The 13,038-nt window shown below is 37.5% G+C and overlaps 1 protein-coding gene across 3 annotated transcripts in view; it reads left to right on the top strand.

Moving 5' to 3' along the window:
- The window catches only part of FAM193A (family with sequence similarity 193 member A), a 77,947-nt gene that overhangs the window by 22,735 nt on the left and 42,174 nt on the right, over positions 1 to 13,038 (top strand). For all 3 annotated transcript variants that reach the window (XM_085059658.1, XM_085059659.1, XM_085059660.1), the window contains exons 2-3: positions 9,557 to 9,622; positions 12,292 to 12,537. In XM_085059658.1, coding sequence (XP_084915784.1) covers positions 9,557 to 9,622; positions 12,292 to 12,537 — 312 coding nt within the window. The remainder of the gene's footprint in view (positions 1 to 9,556; positions 9,623 to 12,291; positions 12,538 to 13,038) is intronic.

The following is a 13,038-nucleotide window of genomic DNA, read 5'->3' on the forward strand; positions in this document are numbered from 1 at the left end:
ATGGCCAAGGAAGTAATTTGACTTTGTTCAGTGAAGCGAAATAGATAAAAAAAATCATTTGAGTACAACCTTGCTTTAACTTCCATTTAAAAAGTTACATGATTGTAGATTGTTCTATCTTACAACAGGATACAGATCACAGTTTCATCTTTTTAATTCTGGATTATGAATTCTTCCCAACTCCTGTAGAGATCATGGCTTTTTTGTGTGTGCTAGCATTTTCATACTGTGGCACTATAACCTATGAACTCCTTTATTTCCTAACAGGTGCTCATTTCCTGAAGAATGTATTTTAGATTGATTCAGCTAAAAGAAAACCGAGTGTGCTATTGAAGAATGCGTGGGAGGAATGGCACAGAATATAGATGTTGCTTCCATAAAACTCATTACAGAGTAGCACTATCTGTGTTCTTTTCAAAGTACTCCTTCAAAGTTGTCTTTTTGAGGTGCTACTGAGAAAAAAACTTTGCCTGGGGAGTTTCATGCACCTTTCTTTGCAGTGTAGATGATGTCATTTCAGATGGCTGTGTTTCTGAGTTTTTGGCAGTCCAGGTTTGATGGGTCTGTGAATTTTATATAGCTATTTAGACTTCAGTCTGTTCTGATTACTGTGCTCCAGTAGAATTGTTTTATTTTGCTACTGAGGATCCAAAGGAAAAATAGATGCAGCAGGTAAATAATCAGTTCTGTGTAACTCCACCAGAAGTGGTGATTTTACTTAATTTTCAGAGGACTTGAGTCTTACAGAACTAGTAGAGAGAAAACCAATTTTCTTTCTGTTCCCGTTGTCCAGTGCTGATTTCCTTCCTCCCTGCACTATTTTTGAAGGTTTTGTATATATCTGATCAAACAAAAACTTAATTATGTATACTTTTTGTACAGACTGTTAAAAGTTATCCATGTATTTGACCCACCAGAAGCTGACAGTGCACGTTGAGCACTTTTGCAAACTGGAGGAAAAGATGCTTTTAACTTTCTCAGACTACTAATATTATGCCTCATTTTGAAAAGCAACTCCACGGACAGGTGATTTATTCTCCCTCCTTCCCCACGCCTGTGATGAGCCTATAAATGGTTAACATCTTACAAAAAATCTTTGGGAAAAAGTCTTGTTGGCCAAGACTTGTATCTTAGACTTGAGTTTTAGCAGGAGTTAGTAGGTGCTTGTCATATTGATTCTGTTTTAGGCTATCTCCCCAAATGGATGATGTAGTGACAGCCTCCTCACCCTCCCTGACCTCACTCTTAACTTGTAACTGTTGCTAAACCAGGAAGTATTGGTCTTTTTGAACAAGTCCTGTATATACCTCCTACTTACGCTTTTGTAATTCCTCTCCGTAGATTGAACTTCCCTAAAACAAAGACTTTAACTGGAAAAAGTGTAATTTGAAAGTTTCAGTTTCTGGTGGAAACTCCTTTGATGTTTTAACTTTGTATCAAAGATCTTAAAGGATATCACTGTTGGAAAAAAGGCAATTCAGATTTAAAATCTTGGAGTGGGGAGAGGAATAATTTTGGGGATTTGACCCATTAATAGTACACTTGCTTTGTTACCTTACATGCTTTCTAGATGGAGCTTTCTAGATTAAGCCTCCCCACCCTCAGCTTGTCGGCTTGCTTGACAGGAACAATTTACTTTAGGACTAGCTTTTACTAACTATGAAAATAGTGTTAAGTTTACTTAAAGCCAAATGATAAGTTGTAATAATATGACTTGTTGAAGAAAGGAAGCCTTCAGAGAACCTGTCTAGCAGGTTAGTCAAATTCCTTAATGGTGTGATTCTATTTAATAAAGAAAATACTGGAAGTCAATATTATTACATTAGAAAGGATTAAAATTGCAATAGGAGTGTCACTAAAATTATTGAAGTCTCATAATGTTGATTTTATTTGTATTTTTCCTCATTCATATAAGAAAGCTATTTGTTAAATTGGCTAAAGAAGACTTAACCTGGGATCTTACAAAGTTAATTTTGGCAGTAGCACAATTCGAAAGAGAGAGAAACAGTTTTGCTCATAAGCATTTTCTGTGAAGATGCCTGGAGAGGAGGAGTACCTAATTTTGGTTTAATGTGGTGACTGTCTATTGCCAAGTGTATCTTTATCCTAATAGATTCTCCCAACTATGAAGTAATATTATACTTCAGATTTTGGAGGGCTAAATTGAGTGACCTCAACAACAGCCTTGTTAGCTCCTTGCAAGTATTCGAGTTTGCAGATGAGTGTAACACTGTGTCTCTGCTCTGCATGTTTCTGTCTCTTGCTTGTCTTTACAATCAAAGCAAGTGTGAATTCTCAAATTAGATGAATAATCTTAGAGCCAGCATTGTCTCTCTTCCTTCTTCCTCCTTCCTGGGTCATTTCCTGTGTTTAGCCCTTGAGTATGTAATTCCCTCTGGCTAAGCACGGTGGAGGGAGCATGGTACGATGGGCTGATGTTCTCTACAGTCACAGGATTTCTAACCTGCTCCATCCAAATGTATATACACAAGATGGTGCAAAAATCAATAATGTATTGGTTTTCAGAGCTGGTTGATGTATCTCACATGGTGTGCTGCAGTAAATCTGCTTCTTAATGATTTCTGTTAAGTGCAGTAGCTATTGATTATAGATGTGCTGTGCCCTACATGCCAATGTAAGTAAGGTTTGAGTCAACATGTTGACTGTATTCATGTGCAGAGCTTTTGCTCTCTGGAGCCTCTGACAGGCTTCTCATGAACCCTTTACTCTTGACTGTTCACCTTCTGGCACCTTCTGTTTCTCTTGCTTCTAAATTATTTCATATCTAAAAGGTAGCTTTTCTCTATTTGAGAGTAATACCAAAAAAATTTAAAAATCTAAATGTCAAGAGAGTCACAAAAGCCTTGTAATACTCCTTGGAATGCTTGTTCTTTCTCAGCTTTCACTTTTTTATATCCCTGATAATTGACATAAAGATATGAAAGTTCTCTGAAATTGTGTAGTCCAGTAGCTTTTCAAAGGAGTACCAAGGGACTGACTTGTGGTATCACTGACTGGTGTATTTTTTTCTTCATTGAAACATTTTCAATCTCAGGAGTGTGGACTACACTAGCATAATGCAGGCTAGGCTGGGAAAGGATAATTTAGGTGTTTGTGAATATTAATGCCAGAGAAAGAATGCATGGTAAAATGAATTGATAGTCTGCAAAGTTACTCAATTGGGCAGATCAATTGGCCATTTCAATGGATATTTGAACTTCAGTTCTAATCACCTTGTCTTTGCTTTCTCTGGATTTTATTTGGTACTTTGGCACCCTTAGTAAAATCAAGGATCTCTTTTCATAGGAAACCTTCACAGCTTTCCCTGTGGTGAAGATAATCAATAACCACTTTATCTGTCAGTGTCTCTCCTATAATCCTGAGACTCCCTGGCAAGCAAATCTGTGTTAGGAAGTAAAACTACAGTCTGTTGTGTCACTAGAGATGTGTGATTATGGCATGAAAAATTTAGGTATTCGTCAGTTTCTTAAGCAAAACACTCCTGCTTGTAGATCAGGGAGGGATACTATGGTCGTTTGTTCATCTTTTATCTTTATAGTTAATAAAACTAATTGGTGGTTTTTATTCATTCCTCCCTCATCATTACATGTTTCACTACTACATCACACTAAACCATGGCTATGTTTGGAGTAGGAATCTCTAAACTTTTCACTTTTGCCTATCAAACATTTACCTATTTTCAAGCTACTGATTCAAAACTCTTTGAAAGTGAATTTTGTATAACTGATGTAAAAAGATGGTTTTTCCCCTCCAAAACAATAATAATAGATGGTGATAACAGCTTGAATGTTGCTATGCTAATGAACCTGGAAGTGTGTTGCACACTACTGATTATTCTCCTGCCTGCTGTTGGGCATGCTAATTTTGCATTCTCTTTACTCCAGTACTAGGAAGAAAACTCTTACCTTTAATCTTTTTAAAAAATACCATTTTAGTATGCTTTTCTAAGAGGTCAAGCTCTCCTACTGCAAAAGCCCTTGTACTTTTGGGGGTTATTTAAAAATGAAAGATAAGAACTCTGCAGACTTCTATCTTCCCTTCTATTAGAAAAGCTTCCCATTCACCTCTGCTTGGGTGTCAGACTTTGGTGACCATGGATAGGGATCATCAGTGACTCCAGGCCAGCTGGAGTGCAGCAGGTCCAGGCATGCTGTGACTGAGGGCATTGCTGTATTTCTTGGCCATTTTGTTATTGACCATAAGTATGTGGATGTGGTCATCCTCTTCAGGAGGATGTGTAGTTCTGGGGTAATCAGTCATCTGGTTCCAAGACCTCCACAGACTGTTTCTTTCAGTGTTAGACCATGGTTAACAGCAAGTACTTTGATGAAAAAAGGACAGAATACACTGTTTTTTGTAGAGTATGTTCTGCTTTATTTGGCATATGCTTTGTTTTGGGCTTACAGTGTTTTAGTGCAAGAGTTTGTTCTTGATTTCAGGTGGTGCATGGCATTGGCCTGTCCAGAGTATGGCCAAGATAACCTTTTCTGTGAGAAACCAGGCAGTACTTTGCTTAGTTTATTGATAGAGTACTTCTGATTCCTTTAAAAATGCTCGTGGATTTCTTAAAGCAGATGAAAAATAATCGGTATGTTGAAATAAATGAAATCTCATAGGCAAGAGTGATGACACTGCCAAGTAAAACTGTTTCAGTGTACTCTTCCTTTGAAACATGGGGTTGTACCAGATATTAACTGGGTATAATGTGGGCTTAAAAAAGGATTAAGGAAGGGATAAGTGTTTATAGTTTACTGCTGTGTTTTACATCATAATATCTCCTCAGTGCTGCAATATATATTTTGCAGAGGCTACTGTCACTGCAGAGGCTGCAGTCACTCCTGCCTGCGTTTAGGAGTCGTGTTTAAAGAAAAAACCCCAAAGCCTTGCTGTGCTAGAGGGGTGGCCAGCATGTTGTCCTGTCTGACAGTGCTTGCTACTAGAGAATGGAGAGAACTACAGTGCGTGTGTAGAGTAATCCTCCTCCTGTGTGCCTTCACAGGCCTCTCCAGTCCAGGGATGCCCTGCATCAGAATTTATCTGCTGTTGAATGTCTCTCTGATGCATTTATCATCATTCTTTCCCTCATCCACCTTGCATTTGACTTTTACAATGGCTTATCGTTAAATCAGTTTTGGTTAAGGGGGAAAATCCTAAATTTTCACTTACTGAAATCAGATCATTTGCTATCTGTTGAAATAAAGGCATAAAGAAATCATTCTTCATATCTGTGAGTCGCTTAGGGTTTTGTAAGCGTCACTCATCTGCCAGCAGCAGTTCTGTCACCAATTTAGCTGTGTCTGGGAGAGCAGAGGAACAGCTCAGGCTGCGACTGGAGCGCGCCCAACTCAGAGCTTCACTGGGTGCAGGGAGGGAAAGCTTGAGCAGTGAGTGGGACTTGAGAGTTGCTGCCACCAAAGGGTGATGGGTGACAACAGTGAGAGGTGAGGCAGAGCTGCTCCAGGCAGTGCTGTGGTAGGCTCACTGCTGGAAATGCCTGAGACAAGGCTGAGAACAGGACAGCTGTGGCAAATGGGGTTTGGCTTTAAAGTGCAGACAGGAGAACAGGTGGCATGGACAAGACATCTGGATGGGTTTTGGGAGTGGTAGCAGGCTGAATTTTTTTTAGTGTTGCTCAGATACTTACAGATGTTTCAACAAACTTAATTTTTCACCTCTCTGTATAAAAATAAGGTAATTAATTCCAGTGGTATGGAATACAGTTATTATATTTGGACCTTGCAGAATTAAGTGTAGCTGTAATTGTCTCTTGGTAACATTGGTTTTCTTCTGCTCTGTCTTTCCTAACACACCTGAGAAAATCAGTGTAATTTATCCTTCCTGTTTTTCTCTGGGAGAAATTTGATCCAATCTTGCTTTTGTTTTTCTTTTTGAGCATCGCGTTTCTGTTGAACTGTTTAGAGTTCAGTGGTGATGAATTGAATCTAAATTTCCTTCCTCTGTTTTTCATTTCCTGAGCTCTCCTGAGATCTTGCATCACTCTCACTTTCATGATGTTTGTATGGCTTCACAAGGCTTCAGTTGCAAGGGAGATGGGGGTGTGTTGTCTAATAATGTGTCACTCAGCCTCCTGAAGGTCTGACTTCGATAGGGACAAGGCTATTAGAGCAAATTACAGCACTCTGAGTGCTGATTTTCTAATTGCCCAACTGGTTCTTCAAGGTCATTCCAGTGTAATCAGGCAGTATTGTATAAACTGTGATTCCCTCTTTCTTCATAGTTTCTGGTATGAATTACACTGTACCAAAATGTTGCATGCCTTATTCTCCAGAAAAAATCAATGTTTTAGGGAAGGTGGGTTAGGGTGGCAGTAACTTCCAAGAAACACGAGATATATTTCCCTGTATATTTTCCATTGTAAAGAACATTTATAGTAAGAACAGAAATATTGCATACACACACACACTTTTCATTATGGTGAAGAGTGCTTGTGGAGATTCAGATGTTTCTGATGTTCCATGTCAGCCTTCCTTATGGCATTAATCTTCACAAAATAGTTTTTTAAAACATAAAACTTTAAAATCCTTAAAAAGGATACTCAGGATTGAAAAAATAAGGGTTTTTTAATTAAATAAAAAAAGTTAGGGTTATCCAGAAGTGACAGCTGTCTAGGTTGTCACTTCCACTTGAATTCTCTGCACTCAGAATTATATCTGGCAACATATGGCACAGTAACTAGATCTTGGAAGGTCCTTCTGCCATTCTCCAGTCTCTTTAGTTACATGAAGAATTTAGTGCTATTAGCTAACTTTGTCATCTCAGGCACTTTCTTGCTGCAGACTTTGGATAACTGCAGTTTCTCTTTTGAAAGCTTAATAAACAATAAAAAAAATCATCTGCTCCTCTAGTACTAGTGAAATACAAAGCAAGGATTAACATACTGAAATTATTAGTGCAGCTCTGAGGTCCTTGAGCTTCTTTAGGACTCTTGGCTAAATGTCATCCACTCTTGGTGGTTTGCTAATTTTTCACTTGTCCATTTTCTCTGTACTGGGTATTTTTTTTTTCTAGCAGGGCTTTGTTTTGAAACAGATCCTCTAATGCATCTTCCATAAAGAAGCCTTTCACTGGGAGACTATCTTTAAGTTCCTCCATAATGAACATGCAAAAAATAATTCTGGTGGTTTTGCCTTGACCTTAGCTTATTTAAGCTGTTTTTTTAATACTTCTATTTGTTTACTTACTTTAGCCTTACTGATCCTGACAGGCTCCTTACTGCTTCTTGCTTCTCATGTGCCTCAAGAAAGGATTTAGTTGTAGTTTTTATACTTTTTTTTCTTCTCTGAATTATTTGTGAGACTGTCTCATTGTATTTTTTTTCCTCTGTTTTTAGCTTGCTATTGTTTGAGCCTCATTTGGACAACTTCTACAAGATTCTTCTAGTATTTCCTCTAGTATGTTATTTAGCCATCTCCTTCCTTGCCTGTCATGTCATTATTCATCCCCACTTAAGTCTTTCTTTTTTTGTGATTTTTATATTTCCTCTAGGCCTCACACACAATGTCTTATATCTCATTGCCTACAGACACTTAGTTTTTGATGATTCTCTTTCTTTTTCCTATTTGTCTAATTCCTTTCTTTAAATTCCTTGGTGTTTGTTCCTCCTGCAGATATTTAGGTCACTGTTAAATTCTGGGAGAGGGTTACACTAATGTTTTTAAGCAAATTCTGCACAGTGCTTAGGATCAAGAGATGTCTTTTCTGACAACTCGTTCCATGAAGCAGTCATTCCTGATGCTCAGTATTTTGTCTTGGCTTTCTGTGACATTTAGTGGATAACAAAAACCTCCCATTCTTTTTGTCTTTGCTTTTGTAACATTTCTGAGTACCTTTAGCTTGGTCACTCAGTGCCTTCATGTTTTGATGTGATGGCTCATGTATTTCTTATTATCACTGTCTTGAATGTAAAGAAGGTAAATGTACTCCCTTAATGAATAAGTAGTCTCTTTAGATAAATGTATTTTTAAATTAATTTTCTCAAAAAAAGTGTTTTTAGCTGCAGATAACTATTTCATTCTACACTTTCATACTGGTTTCTTTGTTGTTGAACGTATATGCATGCCAATAACCAGTGGACCTCCAGACTCCGGGAGGATATATTTTCTTGATGAAAAAGAGTTCTTTTAATCAAAAAACCCTTATTTTTTCCACTTTTTGGAAAGTGTGTGAATAAAAATAGGGACCTTGTTCCACATCAGCATTTTTGTTCTCATAATTTTAGACCCGAGATGCATGACTTGCATGTGAGGGTTTTTTTCTAAAATATCTACTCTGGAAAGATAGCATAGGGTATGGGAGTGAAGTTGCGTGGTTTCTTATTTATATTTTCTCTAGCAGTGATTTGACAATCCACCATTTTGCCTTTGGAAAAATTCAGCTGAAGGCAGTGGCTGTGCAATAATCTCCCTGTCCCTAAACTGAGCATTTGGTAATGCTGTGGATGTGTAAAACTGAAGGATGCTCCTTTGCACTGAGGAAGGCTACAGGTAGAGTTTAGGGTTTGGGGGCAGTGCAGAAATATTTTCTGAATCTTGTCAATACAACAAACAAGGTGTGGGGGTTCTTGCATTAAACAGATTGGTTTTGTTGTGGTCTTTAGAGTAGTCTTAGAAACATTAATACTCAACAGCAATAGATGGGAAACTGGAGGGCAAAAAGAATTTAGCAAAAACATATGAAATGTGAAACAGAGGCATGAGGTAGCTAATATCTGAAATGTAAAAGCTCAATCAGTGCTCAAGAAGAGGGAGAGAATAAAATAATTGACTGACTTTATTTCTCCTTTCCCATTTTTTTTAAATGAAATGCCTTTTCAGGTTGGTGTGATCTAGAGCTCTTCACTGTCACTGGCTTGAATTCATGCATTGTCTTGACTTTACTCTTGATTTAGTGTCCTCAAATAATGCTGTGTGAGAACACTTGGGGCTTGTAAAAGGCACTTCATTGCTATCTGGTGTAGTCTCTGTAGCACTTGTGCAGAAGAGATCTTGGAGCTTTCTGTATGAGTTATAACCTGGGGCAGGAGGGAAGCTGCTGTGATGGAAGAGCTGAATGCCATTGGGAGGCTTGCTGGGAAATACTCTTCTGGTTAATACAGCATATTTTTCTAAGCAGTATGGTATTCAACTTTCAAAAGGCAAGAATCTTTGTTAATTGTTTTGATTTACAATACAAGTTGAAAAGCTAAATGCAAACAATCCAATACTGAAGGAAAAAAAAAATTTTGCTTGTGACTTTTCTGTTTTCCTGTATCTGTTCTTTCAGCTTGGAGTTGCTACTGAAACAGCTATAGTGCAAAACTTTAAAATCCAAACTTCCGGATTTTAAACTTTTGCATCTGTAGAACTTTCTTTACAAAAGTGAAGGAGACTTCCATCTCTGCAGTTGAACAATGATGCAGATTTCAAGAGCTGTTGTATCAATTTTCAGATACTGAGGAAGATTTTGTTTAATTTTATAAAGCTCTTTTAGCAATAAACTGAACTTTTTTCACCAATCTGTTTTTATTTTTTCCCAGGTTTCGCTAAATGGTACACAGTTTACAGACAGTTCCATTGGATCAGAATTCACAGGTGTTTCTCAGGTATGTGCAGTCAAATTTTGTGGGTGTATATAATAAAATTATTTAGTAATGGGAGAAGATATTAAACAGTATTAAAGGTACTAAAGTAAACTCTTCAAAAAGAGTTATTTGTAAGGTTGGGACTTTGCTAATTGAAGTCTGTTTCTGATGATTTCCTATTCAAGCTTTAAAAAGCAGTGGAAGCTTTTTTTTAAAGTGAAATTTTATTGTTGTAGTATGCTTGAAGTTGGACGTGGTTGTTGAAAATCTATGCAGTTTTATGGTAATAAAGTTATTCTTGGAAATAAATCTAAATACATAGCAGAGATGCAGTTATTTCTGTTCCAACTTGTCCTACTTCCAGCTTTCATTTATGAATGTTATATCTGAACATGTTTCAGAGAGAAAGTGAGTCTGGGTGTTTTCCTGTAGAGATGCATCCCACATTTTTTGAAGCTTGACTAGTGGAAAAATATCTTGCTTTTCACAAAATGTGCACTTAGCTCTGATGACACTGAAGAGACATACAAATGTGACCTAAATGCAAACTCTCCTAATCCAGCAAGAGTTTACTGCTCCCATTGAAATGGTCACATGAACAGTCACTGCATTCATCACCTTTTAAATAAGAAAGAAACTACAATTTATAGCTTCATTTGAGTAGGACAGAGTCATAACAGGTATCAGAGATGCTTATGGCCTAGATTTTGTCAAAGTTCCAACTTTCATTCTTGATTCGCATTGTGCAGAAGGAACCAAGGGCTTTAATTTGAGCTTCACATCTGTCATAAATATAGGCTCAGTGGGGAGATGGTTAGGGTTTCACTGAGTCTGGCCAAAACAAAGAGTGTCATTCCTGCTGTGTTTGCCATGGCTTTTCAATGATAGCTGTACAGCTTTAAGCAAGTTACACACACACACAACTTCTGGAAGTCCCTATACTGTGGCTGAGGTGTGTTTGCCATGACCTTTACCTTTGCAAAAGAGTAAGTGTCAGGTTGTCTTTAACTTCTGAACTTTTACATTTTTATCCTCTTCTTTTCATACTTGTTGGAAGATGTCCTGCAAATGATGTTCATAAGGATTTATCTGCAAAATAGCTATGAAGATGTCATCATTCCAACAGGGACTTAATCTGGCTTAAAAAAAAATTTAAGAAGGAGACTTTCAGGGCTAAGGGATGAGCAGCCATGGCCTGCTGCATGCGTGGGTTTTAGGCAGGACTGAGATCTTCAGTTGAGTGCAGGTCAGCCAAGAGGAATGTCAAACTTGAGAAATCTGTTGGTGCTTGTAGAGCCAATAAAGGAGTTGGTCAGTCTCAGCCTTTCAGGTGAAAGAGGGAATCTTCCTGCTTGAGAAGGTTTTCTAAAAACCTGCAGTAGACTCCTGGAGAGATTGTGTTCTTTTTCCTGCCTTGGTGCTTAGGTGCAAATTCTGGAAATGGTGGCAGTGAGTGAAAATTAGTTCTTACTAAATCTGTTAAATTTCTCGTGAACTTTTGAAAGATAGGAAGATACTTCTGGAGATGAATTCAGTGTGTCTTTGGGGTTTTTATGTCTAGAATTCTTAGTTTTTCTTTCCATATTGCTGAGTCTGTCAGTTTTACAAATGTGAAGAACGCAAAAATCAGAGCTTGTAATGCTCTGCTGTTTTTCTTTAAATGTCAGCAATAGAGAATTGATTTGTTGTTGCTGTGAAGACAAGAACAGAGTTAGGGAATTATGATTCATCTTGAACTGGTCCTTTGCCCTAAAGAACTGTTCACCTGTGCTTGTGCAGATTAGCCTTACAAGGTCTTTAAAGCTATATTTTTGTTAATACTGAGGTTGGAGAAGCATTGAGAGCAATGCTTGAATTACTTAAAGTTTGCTTTTTCTTTGAGAAAGGATTTAACTATTTTGATGCTTACATAGATGATGTTGCTAATTAAGACAGAGCTAGTAGTTGCAATATAATTGGGGAAATCTGTGATTCTGCCATTACATTATATGTTGTTCCAGTCAGTCATCTTCTCTTATGTTTCATAAAGTTAGGTTATCGTAGTCTTGTGCTGCTTGACTTGTTTTTGACTGTCACTCATGGTGAAGAATCATTCAGCATTTCATGGCTGAACCATAATTTCATGCACAGTAGCATCTTGGAAAAGAATTTTAAGTTTTTTGAACTACCTCTGTCCTCCTAAATTGCCAAGTCCACTTTATTGAATAGCTGATGGGGATTGTAGGTCCCTGCTGACTTGTTTTGTTGAAACTGATTTAAACTTCTATTTTGTAATAAGCTTAGCTGAAAGTGAGTTTGTTTCAGTTAGTATTATAAAAAGAGGCATCACAGAGCTTCAAAGAGAAGTTATTTTTCTTTTTTTATCTGTAAATGATGACAGTAAAAGGAATTATACTATCCCTTTTAAATTTTACTTACCAGATTATTACATCTAGGCCGAAATATTTTAGAGGGGGAAGACTGTAGTCCATGTTCCCTGAAAACATAATAGTCAGAATTGTTTGCTCCATGGGTATTGAGACTGCTGTGTTTGATTTTGGGGCACTCCAAGTAGTCACCATTTTATAATGACGAATAAAATGCATGCGCTGTTTTTTCGGGTATTTGTTGTTTGTCTCAAATCTCAGAATAAGTTTGTTTGCTATGTATTCTGTAAATAACCAGTCCTCTATCAAAACATTTGTTTGTAGACACCATTTACCTTTGGCTTGGGCCAAAGGGCACCATATACAACTGGCGAGCATTGTCTTCTTTGTAGAAGTGAACGAAAAGATACTTCGCTTTCAGAGAGCGGAATAAAAAATTCTAGCAAAACAGCACTTTCCACATCTCCAAAAGCAAACAATATGCTGCATCTTCCACTGTGGGTGTGTCCAGACTGTCGAAGAACAGTCGAAAAGGAGGAGAGGCACGCTACAATAGAGCAATCTCTCGTGGTAAGTTCAGGTGCTTCAGTAGACTGAGAAGATTTTTAATCTTGATTATGGGCTGCATGTCACTTTGTGCTTCGGAACCATTTGGACTGTAAATGTTTAAAAAGCATTTTAAGAGATTTTGAGTTAGTTTTCTTATGAGCTAAACTGAACCAGTAAGCTGTTCCAAAAATGAGGAGTTCTGGTTCTGAGTTGTGGAATTTTAAGTAGAGCAAGATTTGGATCAGTTTTTTACTGAGGTTTTTGCTTTTAATTCATTGGAGCTCAAGCTTTGTTCTTATCCCTTTACTTAAATTCGGTTTCTTCTACTCTTACTAACATGACCTTACTCATTACACATTTTTCTATTCTGTCTGCTCATGTTGTGTTTTCCTATCTTCTTGAGGTAAACTATCTGAATTTTACTTGTTCTTTCAGTAGACTTCTTGAGTCACTGCACTTGCACTGGCACCTCCCTGCGGACTTCTGGGTTCACTGTCTTTTCTTTCTTGTATTTTTAAATAA

This window comes from Lichenostomus cassidix, chromosome 4 (assembly GCF_008360975.1).
Source record: "Lichenostomus cassidix isolate B80296 chromosome 4, HeHo_3.0, whole genome shotgun sequence".
In the NCBI taxonomy this organism is placed as follows: domain Eukaryota; kingdom Metazoa; phylum Chordata; class Aves; order Passeriformes; family Meliphagidae; genus Lichenostomus; species Lichenostomus cassidix.